The sequence below is a fragment of the Peromyscus eremicus genome, chromosome 1 (assembly GCF_949786415.1).
Source record: "Peromyscus eremicus chromosome 1, PerEre_H2_v1, whole genome shotgun sequence".
NCBI lineage: Eukaryota > Metazoa > Chordata > Mammalia > Rodentia > Cricetidae > Peromyscus > Peromyscus eremicus.
This window is the reverse complement of record NC_081416.1, coordinates 187,631,719-187,654,373: the sequence shown is the minus strand read 5'-3', so window position 1 is coordinate 187,654,373 and position 22,655 is coordinate 187,631,719. Positions and strand designations below refer to the sequence as shown.

Below are 22,655 nucleotides of genomic sequence, written 5' to 3'. Positions count from 1 at the left end.
AGGTTTGGTCTTTTCATGATGTCCCAAATTTCTTGGACATTTTGGTTCATGACTTTGTTGGCTTTAGTGTTTTCTTTGACTGATGAATCTATTTCTTCTACTGTATCTTCCACACCAGAGATCCTCTCTTTCATCTCTTGCATTCTGTTGGTTATACTTGCATCTGAAGTTCCCGATCATTTAATCAAATTTTCTATTTCCAGCATTCCCTCTGTTTGTGTCTTCTTCATTTTTTCTATTTCCCTTTTCAGGTCTTGGACTGTTTCCTTCATTTGTTTCATTGCTTTTTCTTGATTTTCTTTCAGTACTTTATTGTTTTCATCCAGGACTTTATTGATTTCTTCTAATCTGTTTGCCCTTTCCTCTAGTTGTTTACAGTGTTCTTCCCATTTTTTGTCTTTTCCTCTACACAAGCCTCTACCTTCTTCATGATGTCATTCATAAGGCTGTTTTCTTCTGCTTCTTCCAATTTTAGATGTTCAGGTCTAGATTTGGAGGAGAGCTAGGTTCTGGTGGTACTGTATTGCTCTTCATTTTGTTGTATGTATTTCTGCCTTGACATCTGCCCATCTCCTTGTGGTTTGTTCTTGGTCTTATCCGCACACTTGGTTCAGACAGAGCTGACAGATTCAGGAAGTCTCTCTCTCTTGTCCAGATGGGAGCTCTCTTGTCCAAATGGGAAGTCCCGGGCAGGATGGGAGCTCTTGTCCAGACAGGAAGTCTGGGGCAGGATGGGCGCTCTTGTCCAGAAGGGAAGTCCAGGGCAGTATGGGCAATCTTGTCCAGAAGGGAAGTCTGGGGCAGGATGGGAACTCTAGTCTCTCTCTCTCTCTCTCTCTCTCTCTCTCTCTCTCTCTCTCTCTCTCCCAGAAGGGAAGTCCAGGGCAAGATGGGAGCTGGGGGCCAGTCTCTAAGTCTCAGGAAGTGGCTGGGGGCTCGGGCAGATGGGCGTGGGGGCAGGGCGTGGAGATTGCAGGGTCTGCCTGGGGTCTTGGAGAAGAGGATTCTTCCCGGTGTGGCTAGAATGGAACCTGCTTGGTGGCCAGAACATGGGGCCAAGTTGGGCAAGACTTCCCCGGAGTGCTGGTGCCCAGGGATGGGGTCTGGCCCGAGCCAGGGCACTCACCCGTGGTCCAGAATGGAAGTCTGGGGCAGGATCAGTGAATGTCATTTTTAATGAACAACAAGAAATATGGATTATATACTGTATAATGTGGAATACATTTATGTCGTTTCTCAGAAGTATGACTTTTGTGATGTACAGCCATTGTCATATTTCTCATGTTCTACATAACATATTTATTATTATTATTATTATTATTATTATTATTATTATTATTACTAAGACAGGGTCTTTGTATTCCTGGCAGTCCTGGAACTATTTTGACCAGGATGACCTCATGACCTTAGACTCACAGAAATCTTCTTGCTGCTGCTTCCTGAGTGCTAGGATTGAAAGCTGGGCATTATTTTCAATTTTTAGATGTAGGGCAAGATAAATGTTTTTATTACAGCAATTCCTTGGCAGTGGAGATATGGTTTAGTGGGTAAGAGCACTGTTTGCTCATCCAGAGGACCAGGAATCAATTTTCAACACACACAATAGCTCACAACTGTTTTCATCCACAGCTTCAGGGAATCTGATGCCCTCTACAGGCCTACACAGGCATCAGACAAACATGGAGTGCACAGAAAATTTTGTAGGCAAAAGTTTCCATACACATAAAGAACAATTCACGCAGTTACTGTTGTAGACTTTTATTTCAGTATAAACTCTGATATTTTATAATATTTAAAACTTCAATAAGCTCTTTCATAAGTTTCTTATCTTTTTGTTTCTATTATGTATACTTGTGCCTTTTAAGTAGAGAACACCATATAAATACATGTCACATGGTTCACAATGGTATTTTTCAGTCCTGTATGAACTGTTCGATGTCTTCTAGTACTGAAAAGTGGATATAGGATATGCCATAGTCTTTGCATTAGTGAAGTTTCTCTCCAGTATGAATTTCCTCATGTGCTCTAAGATATTAGCCGCTAGTGAAAGACTTGTCACATTCCTTACACATGTAAAATCTCTCTCCAGTGTGTGCTCTCTGATGTGTTCTAAGATTTGACATGTAGGTAAAGAGTTTGTCACATTCAATGCATTTTTATGGTTTCACTCCAGTATGAAGTTTTTGATGTTGTCTAAAAAATGAGCATGTAGTAAAAGATTTGTCACATTTCCTACATTTGTAAAAGTTTCTCTCTAGTATGTAGCTTATGACGTCCTCTAAGATTTGAATGAGCAGATAAACATTTGCCACATTTCTTACATCTGTAAGGTTTCTCTCCAGTATGAACCCTCTGGTGTTTTTTAAGATGTGAGTACTGGATAAAGGATATGTCACATTACATGTCTCATCCCAGTGTGGACCCTCTGATGTCTTCTAAGATTTTCAGAACTTCTAAAGTATTTATCACATTTCTCACAACTGTAAGGTCTCTCTCCTGTATGTATTCTCTGATGTCTCTTCAAATGTGAACCCTGAGTAAAGGACATGTCACATTCTCCACATTTGTAAGGTTTCTCTCCGGTATGAATTATTTGATGTTGTTTAAGATTTGAGCGCCTAGTAAAATATTTGTTACATTCCCTACATTTGTAAAGTTTCTCTCCAGAATGTAGTTTCTGATGCCTTTCAAGAGTTGAACATGTAGAGAAAGATATGCCGTATTCCTTACATCTGTAAGATCTCTCTCTAGTATGAACACTTTGATGTGTTTTAAGTTGTGAGTTTTGGTTAAAGGACTTTTTGCATTCCATACATTTGTAAGGTTTCTCCCCAGTGTGAATTCTCTGATGTCTTCTAAGATTTGAGCAACAGGAAAAGGATTTGTCACATTCCTTACATCTGTAAGGCCTTTCTCTGGTATGAACCCTCTGGTGTCTTTTAAGATGTGAGTACTGGATAAAGGACATATCACATTCCATGCATTTGTAAGGTCTCTCCCCAGTGTGGACCCTCTGATGACTTCTAAGATTTTCAGAACTTGTAAAGTATTTATCACATTTCTTACAACTATAAGGTCTCTCTCCTGTATGTATTCTCTGATGTCTTTTCAATTGTGAACCCTGAGTAAAGGACACGTCACATTCTCCACATTTGTAAGGTTTTTCTCCAGTATGAATTCTTTGATGTCTTTTCAAATGTGAACCCTGAGTAAAGGACATGTCACATTCTCCACATTTGTAAGGTTTCTCTCCAGTATGAATTCTTTGATGTCTTTTCAAATGTGAAGCCTGAGTAAAGGACATGTCACATTCTCCACATTTGTAAGGTTTCTCTCCAGTATGAATTTTCTGGTGTTTTTTAAGATATGAGCACCTAGTGAAAGATTTGTTACATTCCCTACATTTGTAAAGTTTCTCTCCAGTATGTAGTTTCTGATGCCTTACCAGAGTTGAATGTGTAGAGAAAGATATGCCACAATCCTTACATCTGTAAGATCTCTCTCTAGTATGAACCCTTTGATGTGTTTTAAGTTGTGAGTTTTGGGTAAAGGACTTGTCACATTCCATACATTTGTAAGGTTTCTCCCCAGTGTGAATTCTCTGATGTATTCTAAGATTTGAGCAATGGGAAGACTCCTTTTCAGTCTTCACATGTTGATGGACAGGATCATATTTGCAATAGTTCCCTGAAAATGAGTACATCTCAGATTAGCAGGGCTTCTATTAAACTTTTGATAAATGATGGTCGACATCAGATTTCTCTTATGATAAGTCAACCAGCAACCACTTAGACACTTTTCTTTCACTGTATTTCAATGTATTCTCACAAAACAGCCAAACAGCCTTCAAGGGTCAATGATTACTAATAAATGACTGGTCTTTATCAAAAATGTCTAATGGCACAAGATGGATCAGGAAACCTTGGAATCAGTAATTAGCTTTGTGACAGCTTATGACTGTGGGACTGTGGGACAAGGAAAACCTCAGTTACATCTAATAGTTCCTACAGGCAGGTTGCATCCTGGGGCCATAAAACTACAGTAAGTTAATGATCAGCAATCCTTTCAAGTGGAATTGAGTATCACAAAACCATTTTCACCTCTTGCTTTCTCTGTCACTTGAAGCCTTCAAGGTTGTCCTGCTAATACTCTAACCCACCATAGTTGTGGATACTCTCTGTTCTCCACGTTCCTGGGCATTCTCATTTGCTCTGGACAGGTGTCCAGGTCTATCTTTCATTAACCACGTGTTCTGTGATGTAGCCCATGACCCATGCTAGAATTTTCAGAAAGAATACAGAATTCTAACATAGTACTGTGCTTAGTACATGAAGAAAACACAAAGTAGAGGAATCTGGGAATGATTTCCAATGGCTCTTTCCCATCAGAATCTTTAGCATATAAATATGCTAAAGTACTTCTCAATTTGCACATCTTGAGCTTTTCCCACAATTAAAACTATGTGAGGTAGAGTGATGTAATTGGAGCTTAAAAAATGGGTATAAATATTATATGATACTAAATTTCTGAATGCATTGTGGAATCAAATTATAGGCGCATGACTCTTCTAACATGCAAAATAGAAAGAAATATTAAATACAGTAGAAAAGTTGTTCTCTACTACCAAAATTTTCCTAGTCTTCTGTTCTTTCTAAGAAAGCTTAAAGGAGAGTTTACAACCTATAAAGCCAGTGTATAAAAAGGATTACTTAGAAGCAAAATGTCCTCACCCACAGAAATCAGGTTCCTGTAATTCTCCAACATCACATCAATGTACAAAGCCCTCTGAGCAGTGTCCAGGCATTCCCACTCCTCTTGGGAGAAGTCCACAGTCACATCCTGGAATGTCAGTGGATCCTGAAACAAAAAAAGTGTTAGACCACATGCTTGCAGACAGAGTGTTTTCCTGGATATAAGTAGACTTGAAAAAAAGGAGGGATGTAGACGATGAAGACAATTACACAATCAGATGATTTCAATATAGACACATCATATGATGGATTTTCTAACTCTGTGGAAACAGGATGACACAATAGGCTCACATACAATATATACAAAACAACACACATTTAAGGTCTGGACATGGATGTCTATCTATTATGGATGCTGTGTTTATGTCCCACAGGATCACAGTGTACATGTCTCAGAATGAAAATTCATGATGAGGAAATGTGCTTTAATTGCTGTACCTGTAGATCATAGTAAGAACCTGCCACTCAATATTAAACCACATATACATGAACACCTAATTTTTGACAAAGAGGCTAAAACTGTACAATGGAAAAAAGAAAGCATCTTCAACAAATGGTGCTGGCATAACTGGATGTCAAAAAGTAGAAGATTGCAAATAAATCCATATCAATCACCATGCACCAAGTTTAAGTCCAAGTGGATCCAAGATCCCAACATAAATCCAATTATTCTGACCTTGATAGAAGAGAAAGTAGGAAGTAGTCTTGATGGCATTGGCACTGGATATCACTTCCTAAATGCACAGACACTGAGAGCGACAATTAATGAATGGGACCACCTGAAACTGAGAAGCAAATGACACAGTCCATAAGACAAAACAAGAGCCTACAGAATGGGAAAAGGTCTTCACCAACCCCACATCTGACAGAGGCCTGATATCCAGAATATATAAAGAACTCAAGAAACTACACATCAAAATACCTAACGGTCCAATTAAAAAAAATGGGCTATAGAGCTAAACAGAATTCTCAACAGAAGAAGCTCAAATGGATAAACGATATTTAAAGAATTGCTCAACACCCTTAGTCATCAGGGAAATGCAAATCAAAACAAATCTGAGATACCATCTTATGCCTGTTCAGAATGGCTAAGATTAAAAACACTGAAGACAGCTTATGTTGGAGAGGATGTAGAGCAAGGGGAATACTCCCACACTGTTGTTGGGAATGCAAACTTGTACAGACACTTTGGAAATCAGTATGGTGGTTCCTCAGAAAATTGGGAATCATTCTTCCTCAAGACCCAGCTATACCATTCCTGGGTATATACCCAAAGAATGCTCAATCATACCACTAGGACACATGCTCAACTATGTTCATAGCAGCATTATTTGTAATAGCCAGAACCTGGAAACAACCTACATGCCCTTCAACTGAAGAATGGATAAAGAAAATATGGTACAATAAACAATGGAGTACTACTCAGCAAAGAAAAACAATAACATCATGAGGTTTGCAGGCAAATGAATGGAACAAGAAAAAAGTCATCCTTAGTGAGGTATCCCAGGCTCAGAATGACAAACATGGTATGTACTCACTCATAAGTAGATACTAGATGTAAAGCAAAGGCTAACCAGACTGAATCTCATAGCTCCAGGGAGGCTAGCTAGTAAAGAGGACCCTAGGAAAGACACTGGGATCACCCAGCAATGGAGAAATGGATGATATCTACATGAGCAAACTGGGGGTGAGGGAGTGTAATGGAGGGCAAGGGTCAGGGGAAAGAGAGCTTAGGGGAGTGGGAGGTCCTAGTTGGATCAGGAACAGAATGGGAGAACAAGGAAAGAGATACCACGATGAAGGAAGACACCATGGGAATAGAAAGAATCAGAGTGCTGGAGAGTTCCCCAGGAATCCACAAAGATGACTTCACTATAGTCTACTGGCAATGGTCGAGAGGGTGCCTTAGCTGACCTACTCTGGTGATTGGATGGCTGAACACCCTAACTGCCATGATAGAACTCTCATCTAGTTTCTGATGGAAGCAGATGCAGAAATCCATGGCCAAGCCCCAGGCAGAGATCCATGAGCCCAGTCAATGAGAGAGAGGAGGGATCATAAGAGCAAGAGACATTGAGACCATGACTGGAAAAAATACAGAGGCAACCAGTCAAACTAGTGGAAACACATGAACTGTGATCCAATAGCTGAGGAACCCCCGTAGAACTGGACTAGGTTCTGGATAAGTGAGACAATTGTTTAGCTTAAACTGCTTAGGGGGCTCCCAGGCAGTTACTCGGGAACCTGTCCTCAGTGCATGAGCTGGCTTTTTGGAACCTAGAGCCTATGCTGAGACACTTTGCTCAGCCTTGGTGCAGGGAGGAGGGGATTGGACCTGCCTCAACTGAATGTATCAGGCTCTGCTGACTGCCCAGGGAGGACCTTGCCTTGGAGGAAAAGGGAATAGGGGGTGGGTTGGAGAAGGAAGGCTGTGGAGTGAAAGGAAGGAGGAAAGGAAAATCTGTGATTGATATGTAAATCGAATAGAAAATCTCTTAATAAAAAGTAAAATAAAATAAATTTTAGGAAATAAAAAAAGAGAAAAAGAAACTGCCACTCAATCAATTCTATGAATTCCCTGGCCTTTCATGGTTATATACTAACGTGGTCAGTTTGTATGTTTATATTCTAGGTCCAATGCCATTCCATTAATGTGCAAAGTGGTAGATATGGAAGGTAGAATTTATGGTTGATTAGATAAGCAAAGAATTTTCATTTTTCCACAATAACAACAAGTGTAATAACATTGCATACTGTCATTTTTAACATTGACATGCAAAAACAGGTAATATATGGGATTATTTTATAAGCATTTTGATCCACTACCAAGCAGGTAGAAAAATCTGCATCAACCTCATTTGATATAATCTAAAATTTCCATAATACATTATGAATATTCTAACATAGGCAAATCAACAATTTCAGAAGTTTTGAAGGCTACAAAAATTGAGGAAAGTCTTGTTACAGGATAGTTGTTTACACTGCGTGAGAAATACCTTCACTTTTCAGTGCTTTTCAAATGTAATAATGCTCAGATCAGTTCAGGAGAAAATATGAGAATTTTTGTGCCTGAAATTTGTAGTTTTTAATGTGTTCCTTTTTAGTAGTTATCCTGTACTGTCTAACAGATTTTAGGTTAGCAGTGTTTATGACTTCCTTCATTACAAACTGTCAAACTGCATAGTGGTGATATATTCTGTCCGAGTCATGAGTCAAGAACACATGCAAACCTGGCAGTCAGAGCTCATTCCCCAAATCTCTGCTTTAAAACTTTGCAGGTTCAGGGTTGGGGAGTAGAGTCATGACTCTCACAGGAGCTAACTGGGGGAAAGCAATCCTGAGGAATGTTCTTTCAGCATCAAATGTGATGGATTGTGTACATCAATCAGTCAGTGTCCTCAAGACATTATTTCTGATGTATTAGATGTAATACTACCTAATGAGTTCCAGGGAGTAATGGCTACACAGTGGGATCTTGTTTAGGCAATAAAAAAGGAATAAAAATGCTGATCTCAAGCCAGGTGTGGTGGTACATGCCTTTAATCTCAGCACTTGGAGAAGGAGATATGTGTACCTCTGAGTTTGAGGCCAGTATGGACTACAGTGCCACTTCTAGAAGAGACAGGGCTATACAGAGACACCTTGTGTCAAAATACAAAACACAGTAAAAAACCAAAACACTAATCTCTCTAGCTTAGGATGTTCCAACTGAGCATTCTAACCAAGTGAGTGATGTGAGTAGCAATTCTCCTGAGACAAACAGATAGCAGGTGTCAACAAACATGTGCAGACATCATCATTACCATGATATTGAACACCGAAGAGAAATAAAAGTAGACCACTGTGGTAGTTTGAATGTAATTAGGCACCATTGGGAATGGCCCTATTAGGAAGTGAGGCTTTTTGGAGTAGGTATGTCCTTGTTGGAGGAAGTGTGTCACTGTGGGGGTAAGATTGGAGATCTCCTTTGTTTAAGCTTCACTCAATGTGACACTCAGTTGACCTCCTGTTGCCTGGAGATGTAGGACGCTCAGCTAGTACTCCATCTTGTCTGCCTCTATGCTGCCATGATGATAATTGACTGAAATCTGAAACTGTAAGCTGCCACCTCAATTAAATGCTTTCCTTTATAAGAGGTGCCATGGTCTTAGTGTGTCTTCACAGCAATTGCAGTCTTAACAAAGTCAACTACAATCTGAATCTACACTCAAGAACATGACTTTCATGGTAGGATCAAGCCACTTGTACAAGCCTGTTCTGCACTGTCTAGTTTCCTTAAATTTTTAGTATTAGGAACCAAGTATTACTTAGCATTAAAAACCAAGCTTTGTCTCTTAAGTGCACATAGTGCTAAGATATGAAATCTCTCATGTGCTTCTTTATAACCATGATTCAAGGAAGTGGTACAGTTCACACAAATGAAGCCTGCATAACACAGGAGTCCTCACTCACTAATATATACAGATATAGCTCTTATCCTACAACAATTACACAACTAGCAATGTATTTTTCTTCATGTGTTAAAATGGAATTTTTTTCAAAATTATTAGTCATAATTTCATGTGACATTCTTATTCTTGGGGAAAAATAATCTGGGAAGGGCAGAATGGATAAAAATGATGTAAGTGTGCATTTATAAAATTACATTGTATACCTGTAGTCATAAATACAGCATGTTACAGTCATTTAAAAAGAGAATGATAAGAGATTATGATAGAGGACCCAGAAAGAAAGAAAATTTAAAAAGCTAAGGTACTTATTTGACAAAGGAGGCAAAAAGATGCAGCACAAAAATGTAGACATTTAACAAATGGTGTTGGTAAAACTGAACACAGCAGTAGAATGGAATTGGATACTTAGGTTTCATTTATACAAAGTCCATTCAAAGTGGATCAAAAAATCTTATTTCAAATCAGAAACACATAGACAACTACAAAACGTAGAGAAGATCCATCAGGATATTGGGATAGGCAAGGCCTATTGATTAGGAAGAACACCAACAACAGTGGAAGTGAAACAATGGGACTACATGAATAGAAAAAGTTTCTCGTTGGAAACCGTCAGCACAGCACACAGACACCCAAGTGATGGAAGAGAATCTGTGCCAGTGACATTGTTGACAGGGGCTCATACCTAGAATTTACCAAGATTTACAGAAATTAAATACCAAGGAAATTATGCTGCCATTTATAGATGCACAAAAGAGCTGAATAGACATTTTTTAAAGACAAATACACAAATGGCCAATAAATATTGCAAAAGAGTTCAGAATCCCTAAGAAAATGCCATCATGGAATCCCAAATTAAAACTGCTTTGAAATATCACCTCACCCCAGGCTGAGAACAGCTGTCATCAACTAACCAGAAAACAAATGTTAGGCAAGGTGAGGAGAGAAAGGAAGCCTTATTCACTGTGGTTGAGGTTGTGTGAAAATTATACACTCAGTGTGGTAATGAGTTTCAAGATTATTAAAAAAATGAAGATAGAACTAATGTATGACCCAACAATGTCATTCCTGGAAACATAATTTGTAAACTCCACACCTCACTACAGAGATGTTTACACTGCACATTCTCTGCTACTGCCTTCAATATGTCAAAGTATTAGAATTAACCTAATTATATGAAGACTGTACACATACATAATGGAATACCATTCAGCTGAAGAGAAAAATGCAGGAAAATGGTTAGACATAGAATGTGTAATATTAAGTTAGGTCACACAGTGACAGAAAGAAGAAATCACATTTTCCTCACATGGAGAAACTGGCCAATAATATGTGTCTATGAGTAACAAAATGCACAGGGGCTTAGCAGAACAGGAAAAAAGAGATCAAGAAAAGTTAAATAACAGGGTTGAGGTAGGACTGAATGCAGATAATGTTCAACAGTTGTGAAAAATTATATAAACTAAGTAATTTTCAAGCTGTGGTTTTCCCAAAGTAATTTTTCTTTTTTTCTGATGGATAAGTTGATAAAAATATATTCAATAACAAAAATATAAGACTCCAGAGCTTATGTCCCCAACAAATATTCTAGCTGAATAAAATTGCAATATTTGTACAGTACTTATACAGTAATTGAGTCCAGTTAATTTCAGTGTGTGAGTGTGTGTGTGTGTGTATGTGTGTGTGTGTTGTTTATTTGCAACAATTGTCATAATAAAATTTAAAATATTGTCAGTAGCAGAAAATTAAAGGTTTTGCAATATCTGAACATATAACATTTCTAGAAAATGAGGCATGACCACTGACCTGGAACATGCTTACTGGAGAATCAGCCATTTCTTTCTGTTTCTTTTCTCTGATGTTCTCTTTCAGGAACAAGGAATAGATGACTTTCTGACCTTTCATATAAGGGGTCAAAAAAAAAGAAAAAATTAATACTGAAAGCTGTAGCACAAATTATAGTTGGTCTTATTAATAAAACCGAAAGTCGGATTTCAGGGGGAAAGCTGAAAGATCAGAGAAGCAACACAGCCAGCTGCTAGTTCTTAAACCTGTAAGATTCTCCAACTGAAAGAGTGCTGAGCTCCTGTCTCCTTCGACCTTATATTCCTTTCCCTGGCCAGCCTTATGACATCTTATCCCAAAAAGGTATGTGTACCTCCCCAGCACTGGGAACAAAGACATGAGATGCCAATTGCTGGGATTAAAGGAGTGTGCCATCACTGCCTGGCTCTGTTTCTCTTTTAAACTGGATCAGTCATGTGTAGCCCAGGGTGACCTTGAATTTGCAGAGATCTGTCTGCCTCTGCCTCCGGAGTTCTGGGATTAAAAGTGTGTGCCACCACTGCCTGGACTCTGACTAACTAGTGGCTGGCTTTGTTTGCCCTCTGATCTTCAGGCAAGCTTTATTTGTAAGAGCATACACAAACTACCACCACAGTAACCTGTTAGAAAACAATGTCAAACCACAGGAAAAAACCCAAGAAACAATCTATGACCAGGTATCCAGACAATTATCACAAATCCAGAAGAGAGTGGAATGATATTCAAGCTTGAAGAGAAAATCGCTGTCAACCGTATTTTTGCATCAAGAAAAAAAAATTATCTTAAAATTGATAGAGACATAAGTGCATTTGAAGATAGCCTTGAGATAACACCATTGATTTCACTAAAGCACCTTTGCTGACAATAACTAGAGGTAAAATTTATACAGGGGTATCAGAAGAATTATCCATGTAAATACAGAAAATAATAATTCTATGTGGTGACTACATAAATACAGGAGAACTTGGAAGTAATCATCCATGGACAAGACAGCAAATCACCAATTTTCACACAGAAGGAAGAAAAATATGTTGCAAGATTCTTAACATGGTCTTATAATAAAAAACCTGAAACAAAATATTGGGGTAATGGCTGAAAGATCAGAGAAGCAGAGCAAGCCACAGCCATGACCTCTTACCTCACCAACTCCTCAGCCTGAAAGAACTCAGCCAAGAGGCCTCAAGCTGAATGAGCTTCCTCAGCTGCAAAGGTCTCAGCCCAAATGCCTTTAGTTCCTGTCTCCTCAAGCCTTATATACCTTTCTCTGCCCAGCCATCACTTCCTGGGATTAAAGGGTGTGTGCTTCCCAGTACTGGGATTAAAGGTGTGTTCCACCACTGCCTGGCTCTGTTTTCTCTCCTACGATGAGTCAATCTAATGTAGTCCAGGGTGGCTTTGAACTCACAGAGATCCAGATGGATCTCTGCCTCCCGACGCCTAGGACTGCGGTGTGTGCCACCACTATGTGACCTCTATGTCTAATCTAGTAGCTTGTTCTGTCCTCTTATCTTCAGGCAAATTTTATTAGGGTACAAAACACATCACCACATGAACGCTAACAATAATCTAACCCACCAACAATATAAAAGAAATCTGAGTGAACGATAATGCCATGATCAAAAACCTAGCCATTCTGGAAGTTGATATGGAGACTACTCAATTAAGCAAATCCACAAGTTAAATAAACCTAGCACCGTACTGCACTCACCACTAGATGGTGGTCTTGTCATTTTACTAACTGAAGAACAAGTTTGTCTTCTGTGACTCATAATAAGCTGATTTGACTCACCCCAACACACAGAGACACACACAGACACACAGACACACACACTAACCCCACCCATTCCTGGTGGGTGCAGAGACTCTTGTTGTGCCAAAAGTAGAAAGTAAGTAAGGTATGTGGTTCCTGGCCTAAAAATGTCAGTTACACCTTCCATCTATGGTTCCACAAACAATGAGGAAGCAGAAAAGGAGGAAAGGGAGTAAGAAGGGAATGAGGAGGAAGGGCTAAGGACATGCCATTCTCTACACTCCACACAGCTGTTGTAATCAGTAACCAACAGCAGCTGTACTGACCTGCATGGACCTCACACTAGACCACAGACGAGGAAAGGGAAAGGCTCACAGAGCCCACTCTTTACCTTTCAAATGTTGGCTATAGATAGAGTGTAGGAGAAGAATCTCTGCCTTTAGTTGTAGTCCTCTCCTGAGTCAACCAGACTCTGACACATAGCTCCAAACCCACAGTCTCACAGATGGCCCTGGATAATCTTGGGGGATCCCAAGCAAAATTAATAGAGATGAACACTCTAGAGAAATTGGTTGGAATTATGGACCAAGAAAGCAGACAGGTAGGAGGTGAGAGTGGGCAGTGTTTGATGTGTGCATGCTCAGACACACACAGAGTGTGTGTATATGTACACATTTGTATGTGAGCATAAAACAGGTATTATTTTTAAAAAAATCCTGGTTTTTGAATCAGGGTTTCTCTGTGTAATACTGGCAGTCATGAAACTTCAGGTTGAAGTAAATTCCCAGAGATCTGCTTACCTCTGTCTTGGGTGTGTTGCGATGAATGGTGTGCACCACCCTACCCTTCTCAGAAATTTATCATAAATGACCAAAACAGTCTGTACATTCCTTTTCATTGTATAATTATCTGGTATTTTTGTTTGGTTTTGGTTTTGGTTTTTTGAGACTGGGTTTGTCTGAGTAATAGTCCTGGCTGTACTAGAATTCCCTTTATAAAAAAGGATGATCTGGAACTCACTGAGATTGACCTACCTCTGCTCTGGCATGCTGGGATTAAAGGAGTGTGCCACCACACCCTGCACATTATCTGGTTTAATATCAGGTAAAACTAAGAGTCAAAAGGAATCTTCTCTTTTGTGAGTCAAGAAGATTTTGTTTGTTTGTTTTTTTGTTTTGGGTTGCTTATTTTTTTTTGTTTTGAACAAGGGTTTTATGTTATAGTCTTGTCTGTCATGGAATATGAACACTAGGCTATCTTTGAACTCACAGAGATATGTCTGCCTCCGGTGTGCTGGTATTAAAGGTGTGTGCCACTGTTAAGAAATATTTCAAGCTGGGTGGTGGTGATGCATGCCATTAAACCCAGCACTCAGGAGGCCAAGGCAGGCAGATCTCTGTGAGTTCAAGGCCAGCCTGGTCTACAAAGTGAGCTCCAGGAAAGGCACAAAGCTACACAGAGAAACTCTGTCTCGAAAAACCAAAAAAAAAAAAAAAAAAAAGAGGAAGAAGAAGTATTTCTAGTAACTTTGATGTTAGTTTTTCTCTGGAGTTCTGAAGGAATCCTGTAAATCTGTTCAAGGGGTAGTTTTAGAGGTGGCATTTTATACCTGTTTCAGTCACATTGCTACTGATGTTCTGATCATATCTATTTACTTATTATTTCATGTTGTTTAAATTTGGTGTGTTATATTCATCCATTTCAATTAGAGTTTCCAATTTGTGTAATGAAAGTGTTTAATGTCAGGTAAAAAGAGATCCAGTTGATCACTCATTCCTATCATTTTGGCTGTGCAGTTACCTTGTATAATTGTCAAGACGTGATAATAGGACAGGTGGTGGTAGCAAACAGCTTTAATCTCAGCACTCAGGAGGCAAAGACAGACACATCTCTGTGATTTCAAGACCAGCCTGGTCTACAGAGTGAATTCCAGGTCAGCAAAGGCTACAGAGCAAATAACAAAAACAATAATAACAAAAAGTTATGCTTAGTTCAGCAAGGTCATGCAAGCCTTTTAACCCAGCACTCAGGAGGCTTGGGCTAGGGAACTCTGAGTTCATGGCCAGTGATATTTACACAGTGAGATTAGGAAAGTGGAAAGACACAGAGACATTGTCTCAAAATCATGTAATTTGCTCCATGAGCAATAGCTTTCATGGTTTCAGAAGGACCATGCAAGCTTCCAAAGCAGTGAGCCAAACAAAAGTCCTGTGATGCCTATGAACCACATCAACTGTCATCCTCAAACAGTAGCCCTAAGAAAGTAGTAGTGGCAAGCATACCTTGGTGGTAACCTGAATTGGGATCCTAATTAGCATTATTTTAAAAAACCCCTAGACAGATATTGAGGGAGAAAACTGAAATATTAGAAAAAGGAGAGCAGCCAGCCACCAGAGAATTCTTACCTCTATAAAATCTCAAACCAAGTGCTGGAGGGAACCTGTCTCCATATATTGTAAGACTGAATAGGCCAAGATCCTGAGTCCACTTGCCTTATATTCCTGTCTCTAACTCCCTAGTGCTGGGATTAAAGGTGTGAGTCAATACCACCCAGCTCTGTTTCTCTTTTAGACTGATTCAATCTCATGTAGCCCAAGGTGGCCTTGAAGTCTAGATCTTCCTGCTTCTTACTCTCAAATCAAGATTAAAAGTGTATGCCACCACTGCCAGGCCTCTATGTTTAACTACTGACTAGCTCTGCACTCTGATCTGCAGGCAAGATTTATTTGTCTGAACACAAACAAAGTATCATACAACAACAACCCACACCTCTCTCATTAAACTTAAGACCACTTCACAAAAGAGAACAATGACAGGTAAAGAAAAACTGTCTACATTATTGGTGTGAGTGAAGACATGAATCATGGAGGACAACAAACAATTACCATTTTAGTAAACCATCATAATCCTTAACAAATAACTAAATATTTTCCTTTGTACCCACAGGCAATCTTAGCTTTCACCCCTCATCAGTGAAACCTCTTTTTTGAACAGATATCACTACAAAAATCCACAATGAATACAAATGCAGAGTTGTGGAGACTGGGCCAATGGATGCATCTGTAAAACACTCCTGAAGAGGAGATATAATGATTAAAAGAGGCTGAGGACCTGGGAGTTTGTTGTGAGATTGTGTCTACTAGTGTATTAGTCACGGTTCTCTAGTGAAACTGAACTTACGGAATGAATATATATATATATATGAATATATATACATATATATGTATATATATACATATATGGTGAGAATTTATTGTAATGACTTACAAGCTGCTGTCCAGCTGATCCACCAATGGCTGGTTATAAAGGAAAGTCCAAAAATCCAGCAGTTGCTTAGTCCACATGGCTGGATGTCTTGGCTCTTTTTCAGTATATAATGGAATCCCAAAGAAGTAGGCTCCAATGCCAGTGAAGGAATGGATGTACTAGCAAAAAAATGAGCCAACAAATGGGCAGTGAGCAAAATGATGCCTCTTTCCAGGTCTTCATATAGTCTTCCAGCAGAAGGTGTGGCCTACCTTCTCTATTCTATTCAAAGGTGTTGGTCCTTCAGACTCAAGATGTGGATTAATGGATGGCATTTGTCTTCCTGTCTGAAATTGCAGACTAAAAGTAGATTCATTCATTTCCAAACAAGCAAAAATAATGTCTCTCAGATATGCCCTCCGTTTCTGGATTCTAGCTCATTTCAGATGTAGTAAACTTGATAACCAAGAATAAACATCACACCTAGCAATATCAAAAGCTATGTTTATATAATCTCACCAATATGACATCCCAAATGTGGGCTGGACAAAACCAAGAACAATGGACATTCCAAAGTAGTTAGGGAATTAACCACAGGATGAGACTAGGGACCTACTGGACCTACTGTGGGTGAGACATCAGCCAGAACTCCATTAATCACCTGGCCTCTATAAGCCCCTACTTTAACTGGAGTGCCACCATGTTTCTTGGGATACCCTGGAATCAGCTTCAATTCAGAACCAGCTGATATAGAAACACTGTCTTGAAAAAACAAAACAAACAAACAAACAAACAAAAACCTGGACATACAGGGCCCATAGGAACATTATCACTGAATTTGCCAAAATGCAGTGAAATGATTCTTCAAGTTCCTGCTTTGCATGGAAGACTCCCAAATATTCTACAGGACACAAGAAGCAACTATAAACTCTAGACCTACTGACTGAAGATGGACACCTCAACATTAGAGAGGATCTTTGGATCACTGTCCAAGCAGGCAACTGTCTCCGCCATTTCCTGAATTTTGGAATTTGCTTGCAATGCACTTCCTGTTTACTTAGGTAATGTTATATCGTTCTGGGACTTTGATGGAGTTGAAGACTAGATAGTTTTCCTCTGGAGTTCTGATAGAATCCAGTCAATCTGGTCAGGTGATTGTTTGCAAGGTGGCATTTTATACCTCCTTCAGTCACATTGGTTCTGATGCTCTGTGTACATATTTATTTCATGTTGTTGAAATTTGGTATGTTTTCTTCAGCTAGAAATTTACCTATTTCTTCTTTTTTTGGTAATTTTGTTTTGAGACAGGGTTTCTCTGTGTAGTTTTGGGGCCTATCCTGGATCTTCCTCTGTAGATAGGAGGGCCTCAAACTCATAAAGATGCACCTTAGTCTGCCTCCTGAGTGCTGGAATTAAAGGTGTGTGCCACTCATAGATCATATACTTGGAAAATATAAAGACAAATTTAAGATGCCAAAGAGGAAATAAACAATAAGGGAGAGTAGAAGGACATCAAAAAGAAACAAAGAATCCAGCTAAACAAGGTCCCAGTGGTCAAAGCTGTAATTTTATTATAAACTAATTATTATATTTAACTATAAACCAAAATGTAAAATAAATATTCTTGGGACAATAATAACAAAAGTAATAACTGGATAAATAAACTAATGATGAAATTAAAAAAAAAAGGTGTGTGCCACCACCACCCAGCCAGAAATCCATCTATGTCAATAAGCGTTTCAAATTGAGTATCATAGACATCTTTAATGGCAGTAAACAAGGGATCCAGTTGATCACTCATTTCAGTCAAGTAGGCTGGGTAATTTTCCAGACATGATAACAGGACTGGTGCTGATGCAGACATCAATCTTGGTGGAAAAGAAACAACCACCACTTTACTAAACCATCATAATCCCTAACAAATAACTAAACATGTTCTTTGTACCCACAGGTAAGTTAGTCTTCACCCCTCATCAAGGAACATTCCCTTTTCAACAGAGAACACTACAAAAATCCACAAGTAATTAAAATGCAGAGTCTGGAGCCAGGCCCAAAGGATACATCTTTAAAACACTCCTGCACCTAAAGCTCAAGCTTCATTCATGAAGTGGGGGATATAAACACTGTAAGACTTAGAGGACCAGGGAGTTAGTTGTGAGATTGTTTCTCCTGGTTTATGAGACAAAGTTCTCCAGTGTAACAGAATTTATAAAAGAAATGTGTGTGTGTGTTTGTGTGTGTGTGTGTGTGTGTGTGTGTGTGTGTGTGTGTGTGTTTGTTTGTTTGTGTGTGTTAGGGATTTACTGTAATGACTTACAGGTTGCTTTCCAGTTAATCCACCTCTGACTGGATCTAACAGAATGTCCAAAAATCCAATAATTTCTTAGTCCCAAAGGATCGCTGTCTCAGCTGCTGTTCAGTATATGTTGGAAGCCCAAAGAACAAGATTCTAATGCTAGTGAAGGAATGGATATGCTAGCTAAAAACTTAGCCAACAAACAGGCAGAGAGAAAATGACTCCTATTCCCACGTCTTTGTATGCTTTCAACAGAAGGTGTGGCCAGATTAAAAGTATATCTTCTAGTCTCTCTATCCTGATCAAAAGAGTGTGTCCTTCAGCCTGAAGAGGTGAACTAATGGCATTTGTCTACCTATCTCAAAGTTCCAGAGTAGAAGTGGATTCAGTTACTTAAAAATAAGCAAAAATATGTCTCTCAGGTATGCCCTACCATTTCTGGATTCTATTTCATTCCAGATGTAGTCAAGTGGACAACCAAGAATAACCATCACACCTAGCAATGCCAGAAGCTTTGTCTACCATGATAAATGATGACCCCGTGAGAATAGGAAGAAGCAGAGTGCTAGAGAGGTCCCCAGAAATCCACAAGATACCTCAACTATAGACTACTGGCAATGTCAAGAGAGTACCTGAGCTGACCTATTCTGAGATTGGGTGGCCAAACACACTAACTGTCATGATAGGACTCTCATCCAGTGACTGATGGAAGCAGATGCAGAGATCCATGGCCTAGGCCCAGGTGGAGCCAGGAGTCCATGTGTGAGTTAGGAGGGATTATATGAGCAAGAGATATTGAGACTATGATTGGAAAAAGCACAGCGACAAATAGCCAAACTAGTAGAAACACATGAACTGTGAACCAACAGCTGACGAGCCACCATGGAACTGGACCAGGCCCTCTGGATAAGTGAGACAGTTCATTAGCTTGAACTGTTTAGGAGGTTCCCAGACAGTGGAACCTGGACCTGTCCTTGGTGCATGAACTGGCTTTTTGGAACCTAGGGTCTAGGCTGAGACACTTTGCTCAGCCTTGGTGTAGGGAGGAAAGGACTGGACCTGCCTCAACTGAATCTACCAGGCTGGGCTGACACCCCAGGGTAGATCTTGCCGTGGAGGAGGTGGCAATAGGGGGTGAATTTGGGGGGGGGGGAGGCTGGGTGTGGGAGGAGGGAGGACAGGGGAATCTATGGCTGATATGTAAAATTAAATTAATTATAAAATAAAAATATTTTAAAACATCTCACCAACAGGGCATCCCAAGTGTGAGTTTTAAATGTCAAGAACAATGGACATACTCTAGTGGATGGAATTATTTTCTCTGAATTTGTCAAATACAAATGAACTAGATATTGTTTAGGTATTTATTACTTGTGTATATTCTATATAGTTATTGTACTTTTGTATATAGTTTTTCTTATGTTAGTTAAAAGCTTTTTCCTTTTTTCTTTTTATTAAAATAGAAAAGGGGAAATATGGTGATATTTTACTTGTATTAAAATGTAATTTGTATGTTAATAAATAAAGTTGCCCGGGGGTCAGAGCTATTAGCAAGCCATAGGAAAGCAGGGCAGTGGTGGCATACGCTTGTAATCCCAACACTTGCTAGGCAGAGCTAGGTAAGTCTCTGTGTGTTCAGGGATACAGCCAGTATTGGATACACATGCCTTTAATCTCAATACTAATCATGGAAAACCTGGAGGTCTATACAGACAGGCCGTGACTAGGAAGTGATGTGGTTGGGTTTACAACCAATGAGAAGGCAGAACAGAAATTCTATATAAGGACTTTAACACAGAAAGTAGCTCTGGTTCGGAGAGGTAGGACCACCGCAGGAGGAAGGGTAAGGTTTTAGCTCTTAGCTCTGACCTCTTGGCTTTCTTCTTTGCCTTGGTTCTGTGTTTCTTATTTAAAAAGACGGTAGGGTACATCTACCAACTTAAGTAAAAAATACATTGACAGAGGATAGTAGAACACAAGTATTATTAAATATGGATTCTTGAATACTACATGCTAGATTTTCAATGGGGGATGGGCAGGTAGAAAGGATGAGTAGTGGGAGGGTTAACCAACAGGATGACTTTATGAAGAAGCCTCATGAAATCCCACTGTCTTACTACTTAATAAGAAGTATAATTTTAAAACTTTGATTAGAGGTGTTGCACATGGCGCAATAATGTTACTCCCAGTCACAGGGATATTAAATGGAAATCTCTGTGCCAAGCACTGGTTACCTGCCTAGGACTTACTGGTCAGGGAGGCCTCAGAGTCACCCTAAACAAAACAGGACATTTCCAATGCTCTTGCTTGAGTTCTCTAAGTTGATGGTGTTCCTAAAGACACCAAAAACATGGTGTGTGTTGGTTGTGTGTGTGTGTGTGTGTGTGTGTGTGTGTGTGTGTGTGAGAGAGAGAGAGAGAGAGAAAGAGAGAGACAGAGACAGAGAGAGACAGAAAGACAGAGACAGAGAAAGAGACAGAAAGAGAGAGAGTTACAGAGTAACAGAGAGAGAGAGAGAAAGAAACAGAGAGAGAGAAAAAACTGGACAATATCAAATATATCTGGAAACTCTCCTTCATGAGTACATTTTGTAGGCTGCTGTCAGAGAAAAGATGTTAATTGTCTTAGTTACACCTAAACCTGCTGTGGGATGGTCTGTATGTCAAGTGTGTTGCTGATTGGTCAGTAAATAAATCACTGATTGGCCATTGGCTAGGCAGGAAGTATAGGCGGGACAAGGAAAAGAATTCTGGGAAGTGGAAGGCGGAGGGAGAGACACGGCCAGCCGCCATCAGGACAAGGAAGATGTAAGTTACCAGTAAGCCATGAGCCATGTGGCAAAGTAAAGATTAATAGAAATGGGCTAAATATAAGAGTAAGAGCTAGACAATAACAGGCCTGAGCTAATGGCCAAGCAGTTTAAATAATGTAAGAGTCTGTGTGTTTATTTTATAAGTGGGCTCTGGGACTGGCGGGACTCGGTGGCGGGAGCTGGAGAAAAGTTCTCCAGCAACATAAACCCTGTATCATGCAATAACATCCTTCTAGGCAAGTTGTTTATACTGGTATAATGGTAGCATGACTATTTATGCGTGTAATCAGTGTCTCTCTTGATTGGATTTCAAAGCTGATCCATAAAGACAAATTCATGCCATGGTCAAAATCCAAAGCTTGAAATTATAAATCCAAGGAGAGAACCTATTGATGCTTTTTTAAAGATCCTTTTGTTAATATGACCTCTTAATATTTTTGTTTAGAATTATCAATTTTTACTGCTCTCAATCTTGGTGAAAGTAGTCTCCTCTTGAAGTTAGTGCTGGGTAATTCAGAGACTCAATACCACTTAGAAAGTACTAAGAAAAAGCAACTGTGTAAGATTGGGGCAATTACCATTCATCATGGAAATGAGAGGGTCCCAACACTCTCCCTTTACCTCCCCGACTGTCTAATGGCATTTAATGAAAGCTATGTCATTTTGTTTTAAAGTGTGGAATAAACATTTCCCTGTTTTCTTTATCAGTACTTTGAAATGAAATTGTGCATTCCCTCAAGTTTTTGTTTTTTTAATTGTTTTTTTTTTCATATGGGGTTTCTCTGTGTAGACCTGGTTGTCTGGGGATATGGACCTTGGACCAGGCTGAACCCACAGAGATCCATCTGCTTCTGCCTCCAGATTGCTGAGATTATGCACCACTGAGCCCAAACCCCTTGGAGATTTCTCAGTTATTTGTGAGCATGCCTGTGAGGTTACATGCTGCAAGGGCATGTTGGCACCCCTTTTGGTTTACAAGTTCCAGAGAGGTAGAAAGGAGTAGGTAAAGAAGGGTTGAGTCAGACCTTGTTGGTTGGGAGAATCTTTCAGAGTGACTGATTAATTTAGTAAACAAGGATAGATCCATGCTGTTCCAAAACATTGATCATGCCATTTTTTGTTTATGGATATGTGTTTAATTTTATGTTGCATCTTTTGGTGATCTTTGATAAACTGTGAAAAAGCAGAGATATCTTTTACAAACATTTTGACTCACCAACCCCATAACCAAACTTCTAAGAATACAGAGGCATATGACAGCCCATTCTCAACCTGGCAGCTCTTGTGGCTTTAAGAACATTAGACAGAAAAATAATCCCAATCCAGCCCAAGCAGACTGCCTTGTTCTGAGTAGTGTATTATTAACATTTAGTGGTCAGAGTGCCCAAGAAAAATCCTCAGGCCAAAGCTGTTGCAGTTATTATTCAATTTAAGGCATAATAAAATATTCATATTTTATATAATTGTAAAATTAATTTACATGTCAAATCCTGATATTCTTTTAGTCTTGCTCACACAGTGGCCCTGC

General features: G+C 39.4%; 1 protein-coding gene across 1 annotated transcript in view; it reads right to left on the bottom strand.

Annotated features, from left to right (window-relative positions):
• Nucleotides 1–2,392: 2,392 nt before the first annotated feature.
• Nucleotides 2,393–22,655, bottom strand: part of LOC131903503 (zinc finger protein 420-like) — a 46,850-nt gene continuing 26,587 nt past the window's right edge. Inside the window, 2 exon segments of the mRNA XM_059254103.1 lie at nt 2,393–2,598; nt 2,767–3,606. Coding sequence (XP_059110086.1) covers nt 2,393–2,598; nt 2,767–3,606 — 1,046 coding nt within the window.